Raw genomic sequence first — 13,165 nt, forward strand, 5'->3', positions numbered from 1 at the left:
GTTTACAGTTCTTTCCATTTTTTTTGTTTCCCAATTTTACTCCTCTTGGACTACACTAATTCTGCAACTAGTGCTGCAAATACAGTACATATCTGTAACTTGTCACAGGCCCAATGTGAGTTCTAAGCTTCTCTTTTGTCAATTTATGCATAGATTACTAAACAAATTATGCAGTCTTTAATCTTACACAGGAAAACCTCTAACTGTTGCAGCAGTAATTTAATTTACAAGGTTTTATGTTTGCTACATTAAATCAATTAAGTAAGAAACACTGAATGGTAAGATGTCAATGTTGAAGTTTATTTGAATAAAAATCAGGATTTTGATTAAATAAACAACTCACAGAAACCAAGTACCGTTCTGATGACCGTCAGACAAATTACGGTCATTGTGGTCTATGAAAAGCTGGCCTATACTAATCTATTTCTGGAGTCTAATACCAAATACTAATGAACATATGCTCCTTGTTACATATTTCAGAAAAGAGAACTAGGAATTCTGAGGGCTGTCTAGTCCCTGCACACATTGCCAACAACCTTGTGAGCCTGTTTGCCAGCTACAATATTCCTATTTCCATAGCTTTCAGGGTATTTTTCCCTTTTTTTTTTTTTTTTTTTTTTCAATCTCTTAAGATCTCTACTTCTATCTCAGAAGATAAGTTAAGAATGGGAAACAAACAAAATCACATTAGTAAACCTAAAGAAAAAAAAAAACAACCCAGGAGATTCAGTATTTTACTGGGTTAGATCAGGATTATATTTGACAAAGAAAGAATGCACCAACTCGGATCAGCAGTACAGATAATTGAATTACAGAACCAAATTACAGAATCTTAAGTCCCTTCAGACTTTTTTCTATATTAAACTGTTAAATCCAGCACACCACGCATGGGAGATCCGTGACAAATGCTGTACAGCAAACCTCATTAATAGAAGCATCTAAAATGATGGACACGGCAAGTGATCTGCAAGTTCCCTCCTCTCTACTTAATCAATCCATCCTCAAAATCACTTCTATTTTTAATTAGTTTGCATTCTGTTTAGGTACCTTGCACAGGAAGGGTGCTAAATAAAACCAAATTAAGTTAAAGACAAGATCACCAGCATGATTCCCATAACCAATTGTTGCTTTCTGTTTCACGCATTCGGATGATGTATGCCCCGGGAATTATTCAGACGTTCATCCAATAGTGCAGTTTCAATACTTTATTTTCAAAGTCTTTTACCAGCTAGTTTAAAACAAGTGAACAAATGAAATGTAAAGTGTTCTTTATTAAATAACTCAGAAGGTAAAGCAACTTGTGCGATTAAAAAAGACGTCATGTTTCTAAAGGATTTTTACAGCAGAAAACAAATTGCGACCAATAAGCATTTCAGTCTAGCAGCCACATTGTCCTCACTTTAGTGGAGTTAATTTCGGTCCTCAAATTGTGACTTGTTTTTTAAGAGATACGCTGCTAGAAATTCAATAGGATTTGGCGGTCTGTAAAGAAAAGTAAAGAAGTAATTATTTTTTTTTTTGTTATATGAAACTAGGTAGCTGAAGAACTAATTACCTTCTGTGAAAAGCAACGTTAACTCCTCTCCAACACTTGGAAGCACTGACTCAGGGATGGCCAACTACCTAGACAAACCCAGTAAGTTTCCAGTTTACATCTGGTCAGTAGGTTTTTAAGAAAGAACTGCTGGTTCCTTATGAAATTCTATAAGTCCTCAACCTGAAGCAAAAAGTTATGTAGCTTAATTATGTGATCTGTGAGGAATCACCTCCTTTTGTTCATTTTGGATTTGCTACCTGGTAGCTTAATCTGATTACCGTATAGAAGAGATTACATAACAGTAATAATCCACTGCAATCCATTGCCTCCATGCTATTCATGATTTAACAGATTCCTAATATATTGTCACTCAGAAATCTCTTTTCCAGGTTCCAGCACTGTCTGTCCAGCCACTCTGTACACAGCTGGCATTCCATCCTTCTCACCACCTTGTCACTCCTTTCTCTTACTTTTTCACACTGTACTAGAATACAGGAGACTTGCAATTACACTTAATATTCAAAATTAAGAAAAATATGTATTTAAATAGCAACATGCTTGTTTGTACCCGTTCGATTTCTAAATCATAGCATTCAGAATTTGCTTTGACTAAGCAATGCACTGACATAAATAACAATTTAAAGATATTTTTCACAAGCGTAATGGTTACTTTATAAAGTTCACAGACAATTATTTACAAATTGATCAACTTCGAAGAAGAACAGAACAGCACGTTCTGTAAAAACTCCACCAGCATCATTAGCAAGTTTTGGCATCAGCCACTTTTTCAAATTTTTACAAATGATCCTTTCCATGACTATAGTGCTGAGCTTTGTTCACCATGGAAATGCATCGTTTACTTCTACCCTAGGTCTTGTATAGCACAGCGAGTTCCTCATCCATATAAAGGCTTTTTCTTTAGTCCCACAACAATTTACTCTCTTTAAAAGCCTTTCGTGACAGACTGTGCCAGAAGACTTTTGGAAATTTACGCAGACTGTCATTTGGACTCCTGCTTACAGGTGCCTTTTCACTCCTTTAGTGAACACCAAGAGACTCATATAAGTGGTGCTGATGCCTCCCAAATGGCATTCAGTCTGCAGGACAACTCCCACAGCTGGCAACTGAAGATGGGTATCCTGCCTCTGGGGCAGGGTGTACCTTCCTAAATGCTCTTTTGCCTATTTTGCAGCCTGCACAATTAGTTCAAATTCACAACTCCTTCTGAGGTTAAGACACTGCTGGTTGTTCTTCTGGCTATAGGTACAGTGAGGTGGTTGTGGTCATCGCACCAGGTTTTGATGGTATTTCAGCAAAATGGAGAAATGGTTCATATGCCATGGGACTTACCAATAGTTCAGACAAGTTCATTTGGATAAGGTGAACACCTGTTTGTTACATTTGAAGAATTCACCTCTCCATTGACTGATGAGAAATATGGGGCACCTCGCAGAAGAGCCTTTACTGAAAAGATTAATCATCAGTTTGCTTCTTATTGTGTTACAGACACAGTAGGGTCACCCTCATCCATTAAAAAGTGTTTTAAATCTTACTAAGATGCACGTCAGGCCACATTCGTCTTTGTTTCTTTCTTTTGAATGGCAAATTGAACTCTTTTTCATCAAACACTATTGAAATCTCATTCACAACTAGAACAACTTCTTCCCTTATAAGGTGAATTACATGACAAGATAAATGAGAAATATTCTTCTCCCTCCAAAAACTTTGCAGTAGCACACCTCATTGGAAGATGAGAAATTCACTGAATAACTTTTCTGTTAAGTGAGAAGCACATCCTGCTGTGTTCACCCACAGTATTTATGAACCTGTTGTAAATCACCTCTTACAACCATGATGCTAACAAGACCATATCTGGTGTATGAGATCAGAAAAAGTTACATACTGCTTAAGTCTGAGACCTACCTTCTTCCTAAGAACAGACGGAAGACTTCAGAATCTTACCTCTCTTTTGCAAGAACAGCAAGTCCCTGTAGCAAGATCGGTACAACCGTCTGATCCAAGTAGGCACGCGTGGGTAACGACTGGAGATCCACCTTCTGCTTTGATGTTTTTTCTGCGTTTATTTTTTCATTTTCTACTATCCTCTGGAGGAGTAAGAAGTAAATGAACATTGGTAACAGTGGCAAGATCTACTTTGAAGCACAAGTGCAAATAATACACATTTCTCTGCAAGTTCACTTAAGTTTTAAAAAAGATATAAAGAAATGATTTTAAGTGTGCAGTTTTCCTTGGACAAACCTAAACCAGAGGAGCCTTCTGCTTAATTCTTACATTTTGAGAAAGCGTTAGGAAGTCCTAAGTTTCCTATAAGCAGTCCCAGTCGAATATTTCCTGCACACATGCACTTCCAACACAAATACTAAAAGCATCAGAAATGTAGGTGTAGTCTGACAGAAGAGACCCCACTCTACTGAAGCACAGATGGATACTTTAAGATACACAAAATGCTTCCAAGTCTTTTGGTCAAAAGCCACTGAATTATCTTGAAACTGGTAACTGTAGCTCAAGAAAGGACACCGTACCACTGCCAGTGAACCAAATGTTTTCAACACAACAACCAGTGCAACCAATGGATAAGGTTACAATTCAGTAATGGAAACTGAGGTATCAAGGCAAACAGTTCTCAGGGAGATCAGTAAAAAGGATGTGTAAAAAGTTTCTGCATGATCTTAGCATACGGTATGAGGTTATAATGGAGAAAGACAGGAGGCATTTCCCTAGTGAGCAAGAAACACACATCACAGAGTAAATAAACACCTAACCCACGCGGCTACCAGGAGCAGCCACACTGGATTGTGCCTACTCTCAGGGTAAGTAATTAAAGCTAGCCTGAACTATTCAGATCCAACATCCTTATTTACAGCAGGACTAAAGGAACTCCTCCCTTTGATAATTTCTTAGAAATGCCATCAACTCCTCCTGCTCCCCTCCCTGTCGTAAAAGCCTGTCTGGCTTTTTGTGGCATCACATGTTTACGGAACAGACAACCATCACAGGAGAGCGCCCACAGAAACCTCACGGAAAGGCTCAGGCGCTACCTCGGCAGCAATTACCACGAAGGAACCTGCCGCCTCCTGGCGCAGCTTCCACCTCCCCCGAGGGCCATGACGCTTTAAGTTTAGCTCCAGCAGCCTCACTGGCGATCAGGATTCCGCCTCCCGCTCCCCCCTTACCTCCACGTTTTCGGTCAGGCCGTACTCGGCGTGGGGGTTTTCCGGCACCTGTAAGACACGGCGGGGCACGGCGGGGCTCAGCGGGGCGCGCGGGGCGCACGGGCCGGCCCCACCCGCCCCGCCCCGCGCAATACCTGCGGCTGCCCCTCCATCATCTGCTCCGCCTCCATGGCTGCAAACGCGGGCGCTGCTCGAAGCACGGGCACCCCGGGAGGCAGCACACGCGGCCAGGGGGCTCACACGGGGCCGCGGCCGCCCCAACCCAGCACGGCCCCGTCCCGCCCGCCCAGCACCGCCGGGCCCGGTCCCCGCCCGCCGCGGCTCCTTTCGGCCTCACGGAAACCGCCGCGCCGCCACCGCCGCGCGCATGCGCAAGGCTCAGCCCCGCCCACCCCCAGCGGGCGCTGCGAGGGGCGTGGCCTTGGGCGGGGTCTGCTCCCCTCACAGCCCCCCCGTGAGGGAGCTGCCCGCTGACCCTAACGGGCACCGGCAATGAGGGGAGCCACGCGCGCGCGGTCACTCGCGATCTAATGGTGCTTCATGGTGACGAATCACGGAATCACCTGGTTGGAAGAGACCTCCAAGATCACCCAGTCCAACCTCTGACCTAACACTAACCAGTCCCCATCTAAACGTCTTTTAAAGACCTCCAGGGATGGTGACTCCACCACTTCCCTGGGCAGCCCCTTCCAATGCCTAGCAGCCCTCTCAGTAAAGAAGTTCTTCCTAATGTTATAAATGAGGTCTCAACTCAATCTGAATTTTGTAATATTTATAAAACAAATATTTATAAAAGGTATAAAAGCTATAAAAGGTATAAAAGGCAAGTAAACAGTGCTGGATATGCAGGCAGTCTATGCTCCACCAACACGCACACACGAACATCAAACATTCTAAATATACAGAACGCTGCTTTACATACTAAACGCTAGTATGCCTATACACACATACAATCAGGAAAGGTAACAAACAATCCTCCAAGTTCCACGACTCAACAGTCTCCATTTTCGACTCGTTTTCTTGATTACATACAAGTCTGCATTTTCCATTCCCTTTGAACAACATGTCTCGCTTTAAGTTGTCAAGCAACTTGGTCTTCAGGCCTTATGTATCCCATTCTTCCCAGATCGAAGAAAAGCATATCCATCTCCTTGTGAAGGCCAATAGGCCTGGGTCAAAAGGCACGTTCAGGTCACCAGGGGGCGGAACAGCAAAAGCCTTCGATGGCTGTAGCAGCAGAGGGGCCCATGGCGTAGCAGTCGGATCAGTAAAGGAGCCCGCAGCTCCCTCACTATCTGGCAAACCACATGCTTCTGACTGTGGCTACAGAGGGCTCTTTAATGCCTCAGAGATTGCTCACCAGGTGCCGAGCAATCCCACTGCAACCTTGCCATTTTTAGTTGCAGAGTCCCACACCTTGACCTCAGTTTGGTCCCATATTTCAGGCTAATAAACTGTCCGATTGTTAATAAGGAGAATGAGCTGTAAGATTACCAGGACAGCCTTTGTTCCTAAGGACGTATGATTCCCCATAATGTGCAACTGCTTACCAGCAAGAGGCAGTTTTGTGCACAGGTCCGCTTCTCTCAGCTTGAGCTTCTCTCCAGCTCCAGTGCACCTATTCCCAGCGACTTTCTGTACGAGCTTCTCTGAGCAGTTTGCTGAGTCTGGCCGAACCTATCTTCATGAGGCAATCAAAATGCCTGTTCCCGTCCTGGTCTCCATTCTGCCAGCCTGTTCCTCTTCACTTCCTTTTCCTGCTTCTTTATTGATGTAACTTCATCGTGTTGCCTTTTTTTAATCTTGAGGGCAGGCTCCGCTCTTATACCCTTCTCTCCACAGCAGTTCTTTTCAAAACAACTTTTCATTGCTCAAACAACTTGGAATGTAACAACAACAGCAAACACCCAGAAACATCCATGCCTTAACGGCTGGAGAACAAGAGAACCATCTGGAGAACAAGAAACCGGAGACTGCATGGAGTCTCCTGAATCACCCTTCTTCGTTCCCTCTAAACTCTTTTATATTCCTGATGGCCTCGTCGTTAAGAGTCTAATGTTATCTCAGCCACGGGGCTCTCCAACCCCCATAGCCCCATTCCCAAATCTCCCCCTTCTTTATTAATATCAACCATTTTCTCTACATGAATTACCACTCCATATATAACACTAATATCCAGCCTAAACCTCCCCTGGCACAACTTTAGGCCATTTCTCCTCATCCGGTCACCAGGCATGTGGGAGAACAGACCAACCCCCACCTCGCTACAGCTTCCTTTAAGGTACCTATAGAGAGCGATAAGGTCGCCCCTGAGCCTCCTCTTCTCCAGGCTGAACAAGCCCAGCTCCCACAGCCGCTCCTCGTAGGACTTGTTCTCCAGGCCCCTCACCAGCTTCGTCGCCCTTCTCTGGACTCGCTCAAGCACCTCCATGTCCTTCTTGTAGCGAGGGGCCCAAAACTGAACACAGTACTCGAGGTGCGGCCTCACCAGAGCCGAGTACAGGGGGACGATCACCTCCCTAGCCCTGTTGGCCACACTGCTTCTTATGCGAGCCAGGATGCTGTTGGCCTTCTTGGCCACCTGAGAACCTGAGTGGGCTGGCTCATATTCAGCCGACTATCCACCAATACTCCCAGGTCCTTCTCTGCCAGGCAGCTTTCCAACCACTCAGCCATCTTCAAACTTCCAGATCTAGAGGAACACGCTGGCTGCAGCCTAAAAGCCACGTGTACGGAAGCTCCCCCAAGCCAGCCAATCTTCTCCCCATGACCTGCCAGAAAACAGCTGTCCTGGTTTCAGCTAGGATAGAGTTAATTTTCCTCCTAGGAGCTGGTAGGGTGCTAAGTTGTGGATTAGGATGAACACAGAATCACAGAATTTCTAGGTTGGAAGAGACCTCAAGATCATCGAGTCCAACCTCTGACCTAACGCTAGCAGTCCCCACTAAACCATATCCCTAAGCTCTACATCTAAACGTCTTTTAAAGGCCTCCAGGGATGGTGACTCCACGACTTCCCTGGGCAGCCTGTTCCAATGTCTAACAACCCTTTCGGTAAAGAAGTTCTTCCTTCAGAAGTTCAGCCAGGATGCTGTTGGCCTTCTTGGCCACCTGAGCACACTGCTGGCTCATATTCAGCCGACTGTCCACCATCACTCCCAGGTCCTTCTCTGCCTGGCAGCTCTCCAACCATTCCTCTCCAACCTGTAGCTCTGCTTGGGGTTATTGCGCCCCAGGTGCAGGACCCGGCACTTGGCCTTGTTGAACTTAATGCAGTTGACCTCAGCCCATCGGTGCAGCCTATCCAGATCCTCCTGCAGAGCCTTCCTACCCTCGAGCAGATTGACACACACACCTAACTTGGTGTCATCTGCAAACTTACTGAGGATGCACTCGATGCCCTCGTCCAGATCATCGATGAAGATATTAAAGAGGACCGGCCCCAGCACCGAGCCCTGGGGGACGCCACTAGTGACTGGCCTCCAACTGGACTTGGCTCCATTCACCACGACTCTTTGGGCCCGGCTATCCAGCCAGTTTCTAACCCAACGAAGCGTGCGCCAGTCCAAGCCAAGAGCAGCCAGTTTCTTGAGGAGAATGCTGTGGGAGACGGTGTCAAAAGCCTTGCTGAAGTCAAGGTAGACCACATCCACAGCCTTTCCCTCATCCACCCAGCGCGTCACTCTGTCATAGAAGGAGATCAGGTTCGTCAAGCAGGACCTGCCTTTCATAAACCCATGCTGACTGCGCCTGATCGCCTGCTTCCCCTGCAAGTGCTGCGTGATGACTCTCAGGAGGATCTGCTCCATGAGCTTCCCTGGCACTGAGGTCAAACTGACAGGCCTATAGTTCCTCGGGTCTGCCCTCCGGCCCTTCTTGTAGATGGGCGTCACGTTTGCTAGCCGCCAGTCAACTGGGACCTCCCCCGATCACCAGGACTGCTGATAAATGATGGACAGAACTGCCAGCTCCTCTGCCAGTTCTCTCAGTACCCTCGGGTGGATCCCATCCGGCCCCATCGACTTGCGCACATCCACGTGCCGTACCAGGTCGCCAACCATTTCTTCGCAGATAGTGAGGGCCACATCCTGCTCCCCATCCCCTTCCACCAGCTCACGGTACTGAGTATCCAGAGAACAACCGGTATTGCCACTAAAGACTGACGCAAAGAAGGCATTGAGCACCTCCGCCTTTTCCTCATCTCTTGTAACTAAGTTTCCCCCCACATCCAGTAAAGGATGGAGATTCTCCTTAGTCCTCCGTTTTGCGCTGATGTATTTGTAAAAAGATTTTTTGTTATCTTTAACGGCAGTAGCCAGATTGAGCTCCAGATGAGCTTTGGCCTTCCTAATTTTGTCCCTGCACAGTCTCACAACATCCTTAAAGTCCTCCCTAGTGGCCTGCCCTCTTTTCCAAAGATTAAAAACCCTCTTTTTTCTCCTAAGCCCAAGTCACAACTCTCTGTTCAGCCAGGCTGGTCTTCTTCCCCGCCGGCTCGTCTTTGGGCACGTGGGGACAGACCGTTCCTGCGCCATTAAGATTTCCCTCTTGAAGAGCGCCCAGCCTTCCTGGACCCCTCTGCCCTTCGGAACCGCCTCCCAAGGGACTCCACCAACCAGTGTCCTGAGCAGCTCAAAGTCAGCCCTCCAGAAGTCCAATACAGCGGTTTTACTGGTCCCCTTCCTGCCCTCACCAGGAATAGAGAACTCCACCATTTCGTGGTCACTCTGCCCAAGACAGCTTCCAACCACCACATCTCCCACCAGTCCTTCTCTGTTTGTGAAGAGAAGGTCTAGCGGGGCACCACCCCTGGTAGGCTCACTAACCAGCTGCATCAGGAAGCTATCTTCCACGCTCTCCAGAAACCTCCTAGACTGCTTTCTCTGGGCTGTGTTGTGCTTCCAGGGTATGTCAGGGAAGTTGAAGTCCCCCACGAGTACAAGGGCTGACGATTTCGCAACTTCTGTCAGCCGCCTGTAGAACTCCTCATCTGTCTCCTCATCCTGGTTCGGCGGTCTATAGCAGACCCCGACCAGGACACTAGCCTTGTTGTCCCTGCCGATCCTAACCCAAAGGGACTCGACCTTGTAATTCCCAGCATCGAGTTCGACAACATCGAAAGACTCTCTAATATAGAGAGCCACACCACCACCCCTTCTGTGCTGCTTGTCCCTTCTGAAGAGCTTATAGCCAGGCATTGCAGCACTCCAGTCATGAGACTGGTCCCACCACGTCTCCGTGATGGCAATCAAGTTGTAGCCTGCCTGCCGCACGATGGCTTCCAACTCCTCCTGTTTGTTACCCATGCTGCATGCATTGGTGTAGATGCACTTCAGCCCCATTGCCTTATTCCCCGGCCTTGCCATTGTTCCCCCTGGCCCAGTTTCAACAAGCCTTGAGCCAACGAACGGCTGTGTGAACGGCTGTGCGGTGCTTAGCTGCTGGATAGGGGAAACCATGATGACAGCAATGTAGTCATGTAACCAAATTGAAGCCAAAACTTTCAGCCCGGTCCTTGACCTGAATAGGGAGTGAGGATCCAGATCCTGGCATTTATACGTGATAGTTTATATGCAGCCAAAGTAAATACTGCAGTCGGAGGTCATGGCGCTAGATTTTGAAAAGTCCGGCATAAAGAAGATATCTCAGAAAAGCAAATTTAAGCAACATTAATGTCAAGCAAAGTCTTTCTGATTGCTATATTCTTTATCTGTCGTGATTAGACAGATGAAAATCTATGACGGCACTTTTGCCTTTTAGGTCATTTTATTTTTTCTTTTATTTAAGTTTATTAATCTTATTTTAACAGGCTCTGTACTAATTTTCCTCACAGAATGACTAGCAGAAATATGAGCCTTAGATGCCTTTTGTATTTAATTCATTAGGTCAACTCTAACCACTAAGCCCCTTGTCAGGTTATTTCTATTAGCGATAAGGAGCAATTGAACCTTAAACATTGAAACCTAGGTTGATGAGCCTATTCCACAAGGTCTCATGACTCCACACATGTGAAGTGAAATCTACCAGGTGGGGATCATTTGGCCTTTGCTATAAAGGAAGCATGAGGAGTTACAAGAATTGCCACTCCAGAGGAGAATGAAGTTCAAGTTACTTAGAGTGCTTTTCTACTGTCCTGGTGAAATGGACTGAGTGTTCCTACGTAGGCTGCTTTTTCATCGCATTTTCTACAATCTCTGTGAAATACTTTTAGAAACAATGAGCTAGCAACATCGGTGGTGACTACTCAGAACGGGAAAACCCTGGTGGTGCTACTTCCCCGTGAAGTTGTTCGGCAGAACCTGGGAGGTAAGTGCTCCTGGGATAAAAATTTGATTTGGGTTGGGGAGCTGGTCCCCAGTCCTGGTCCCCAGTCCTGGTCCCCAGTCCTGGTCCCCAGTCCTGGTCCCCAGTCCTGGTCCCCAGTCCTGGTCCCCAGTCCTGGTCCCCAGTCCTGGTCCCCAGTCCTGGTCCCCAGTCCTGGTCCCCAGTCCTGGTCCCCAGTCCTGGTCCCCAGTCCTGGTCCCCAGTCCTGGTCCCCAGTCCTGGTCCCCAGTCCTGGTCCCCAGTCCTGGTCCCCAGTCCTGGTCCCCAGTCCTGGTCCCCAGTCCTGGTCCCCAGTCCTGGTCCCCAGTCCTGGTCCCCAGTCCTGGTCCCCAGTCCTGGTCCCCAGTCCTGGTCCCCAGTCCTGGTCCCCAGTCCTGGTCCCCAGTCCTGGTCCCCAGTCCTGGTCCCCAGTCCTGGTCCCCAGTCCTGGTCCCCAGTCCTGGTCCCCAGTCCTGGTCCCCAGTCCTGGTCCCCAGTCCTGGTCCCCAGTCCTGGTCCCCAGTCCTGGTCCCCAGTCCTGGTCCCCAGTCCTGGTCCCCAGTCCTGGTCCCCAGTCCTGGTCCCCAGTCCTGGTCCCCAGTCCTGGTCCCCAGTCCTGGTCCCCAGTCCTGGTCCCCAGTCCTGGTCCCCAGTCCTGGTCCCCAGTCCTGGTCCCCAGTCCTGGTCCCCAGTCCTGGTCCCCAGTCCTGGTCCCCAGTCCTGGTCCCCAGTCCTGGTCCCCAGTCCTGGTCCCCAGTCCTGGTCCCCAGTCCTGGTCCCCAGTCCTGGTCCCCAGTCCTGGTCCCCAGTCCTGGTCCCCAGTCCTGGTCCCCAGTCCTGGTCCCCAGTCCTGGTCCCCAGTCCTGGTCCCCAGTCCTGGTCCCCAGTCCTGGTCCCCAGTCCTGGTCCCCAGTCCTGGTCCCCAGTCCTGGTCCCCAGTCCTGGTCCCCAGTCCTGGTCCCCAGTCCTGGTCCCCAGTCCTGGTCCCCAGTCCTGGTCCCCAGTCCTGGTCCCCAGTCCTGGTCCCCAGTCCTGGTCCCCAGTCCTGGTCCCCAGTCCTGGTCCCCAGTCCTGGTCCCCAGTCCTGGTCCCCAGTCCTGGTCCCCAGTCCTGGTCCCCAGTCCTGGTCCCCAGTCCTGGTCCCCAGTCCTGGTCCCCAGTCCTGGTCCCCAGTCCTGGTCCCCAGTCCTGGTCCCCAGTCCTGGTCCCCAGTCCTGGTCCCCAGTCCTGGTCCCCAGTCCTGGTCCCCAGTCCTGGTCCCCAGTCCTGGTCCCCAGTCCTGGTCCCCAGTCCTGGTCCCCAGTCCTGGTCCCCAGTCCTGGTCCCCAGTCCTGGTCCCCAGTCCTGGTCCCCAGTCCTGGTCCCCAGTCCTGGTCCCCAGTCCTGGTCCCCAGTCCTGGTCCCCAGTCCTGGTCCCCAGTCCTGGTCCCCAGTCCTGGTCCCCAGTCCTGGTCCCCAGTCCTGGTCCCCAGTCCTGGTCCCCAGTCCTGGTCCCCAGTCCTGGTCCCCAGTCCTGGTCCCCAGTCCTGGTCCCCAGTCCTGGTCCCCAGTCCTGGTCCCCAGTCCTGGTCCCCAGTCCTGGTCCCCAGTCCTGGTCCCCAGTCCTGGTCCCCAGTCCTGGTCCCCAGTCCTGGTCCCCAGTCCTGGTCCCCAGTCCTGGTCCCCAGTCCTGGTCCCCAGTCCTGGTCCCCAGTCCTGGTCCCCAGTCCTGGTCCCCAGTCCTGGTCCCCAGTCCTGGTCCCCAGTCCTGGTCCCCAGTCCTGGTCCCCAGTCCTGGTCCCCAGTCCTGGTCCCCAGTCCTGGTCCCCAGTCCTGGTCCCCAGTCCTGGTCCCCAGTCCTGGTCCCCAGTCCTGGTCCCCAGTCCTGGTCCCCAGTCCTGGTCCCCAGTCCTGGTCCCCAGTCCTGGTCCCCAGTCCTGGTCCCCAGTCCTGGTCCCCAGTCCTGGTCCCCAGTCCTGGTCCCCAGTCCTGGTCCCCAGTCCTGGTCCCCAGTCCTGGTCCCCAGTCCTGGTCCCCAGTCCTGGTCCCCAGTCCTGGTCCCCAGTCCTGGTCCCCAGTCCTGGTCCCCAGTCCTGGTCCCCAGTCCTGGTCCCCAGTCCTGGTCCCCAGTCCTGGTCCCCAGTCCTGGTCCC

At 49.9% G+C, this 13,165-nt stretch overlaps 1 protein-coding gene across 1 annotated transcript; it reads right to left on the reverse strand.

The window, feature by feature from the left end:
* Positions 1–342: 342 nt before the first annotated feature.
* Positions 343–5,087, reverse strand: DPY30 (dpy-30 histone methyltransferase complex regulatory subunit). Its single transcript, XM_082755697.1, has 4 exons — positions 4,866–5,087; positions 4,732–4,779; positions 3,500–3,642; positions 343–1,482 (listed from the first exon to the last, which is right to left on the reverse strand). The coding sequence occupies exons 1-4, from the start codon at positions 4,899–4,901 to the stop codon at positions 1,410–1,412; spliced, it is 300 nt and encodes a 99-aa protein (XP_082611823.1). The 5' UTR covers positions 4,902–5,087; the 3' UTR covers positions 343–1,409.
* Positions 5,088–13,165: the final 8,078 nt, after the last annotated feature.

This window comes from Aythya marila, assembly GCF_965140915.1.
Source record: "Aythya marila genome assembly, chromosome: 3".
Taxonomy (NCBI): domain Eukaryota; kingdom Metazoa; phylum Chordata; class Aves; order Anseriformes; family Anatidae; genus Aythya; species Aythya marila.

Bases quoted from the DNA above. Each gene is read 5' to 3' on its own strand.
- DPY30 (XM_082755697.1), bottom strand. From the start codon at position 4,901: ATGGAGGCGGAGCAGATGATGGAGGGGCAGCCGCAG. The intron at 3,643-4,731 runs GTAAGGGGGGAG...TTACTCCTCCAG, and splicing joins GCCTGACCGAAAACGTGGAG to AGGATAGTAGAAAATGAAAA. The intron at 1,483-3,499 runs GTAAGATTCTGA...TTTTCTTTACAG, and splicing joins GCTGTTCTTGCAAAAGAGAG to ACCGCCAAATCCTATTGAAT.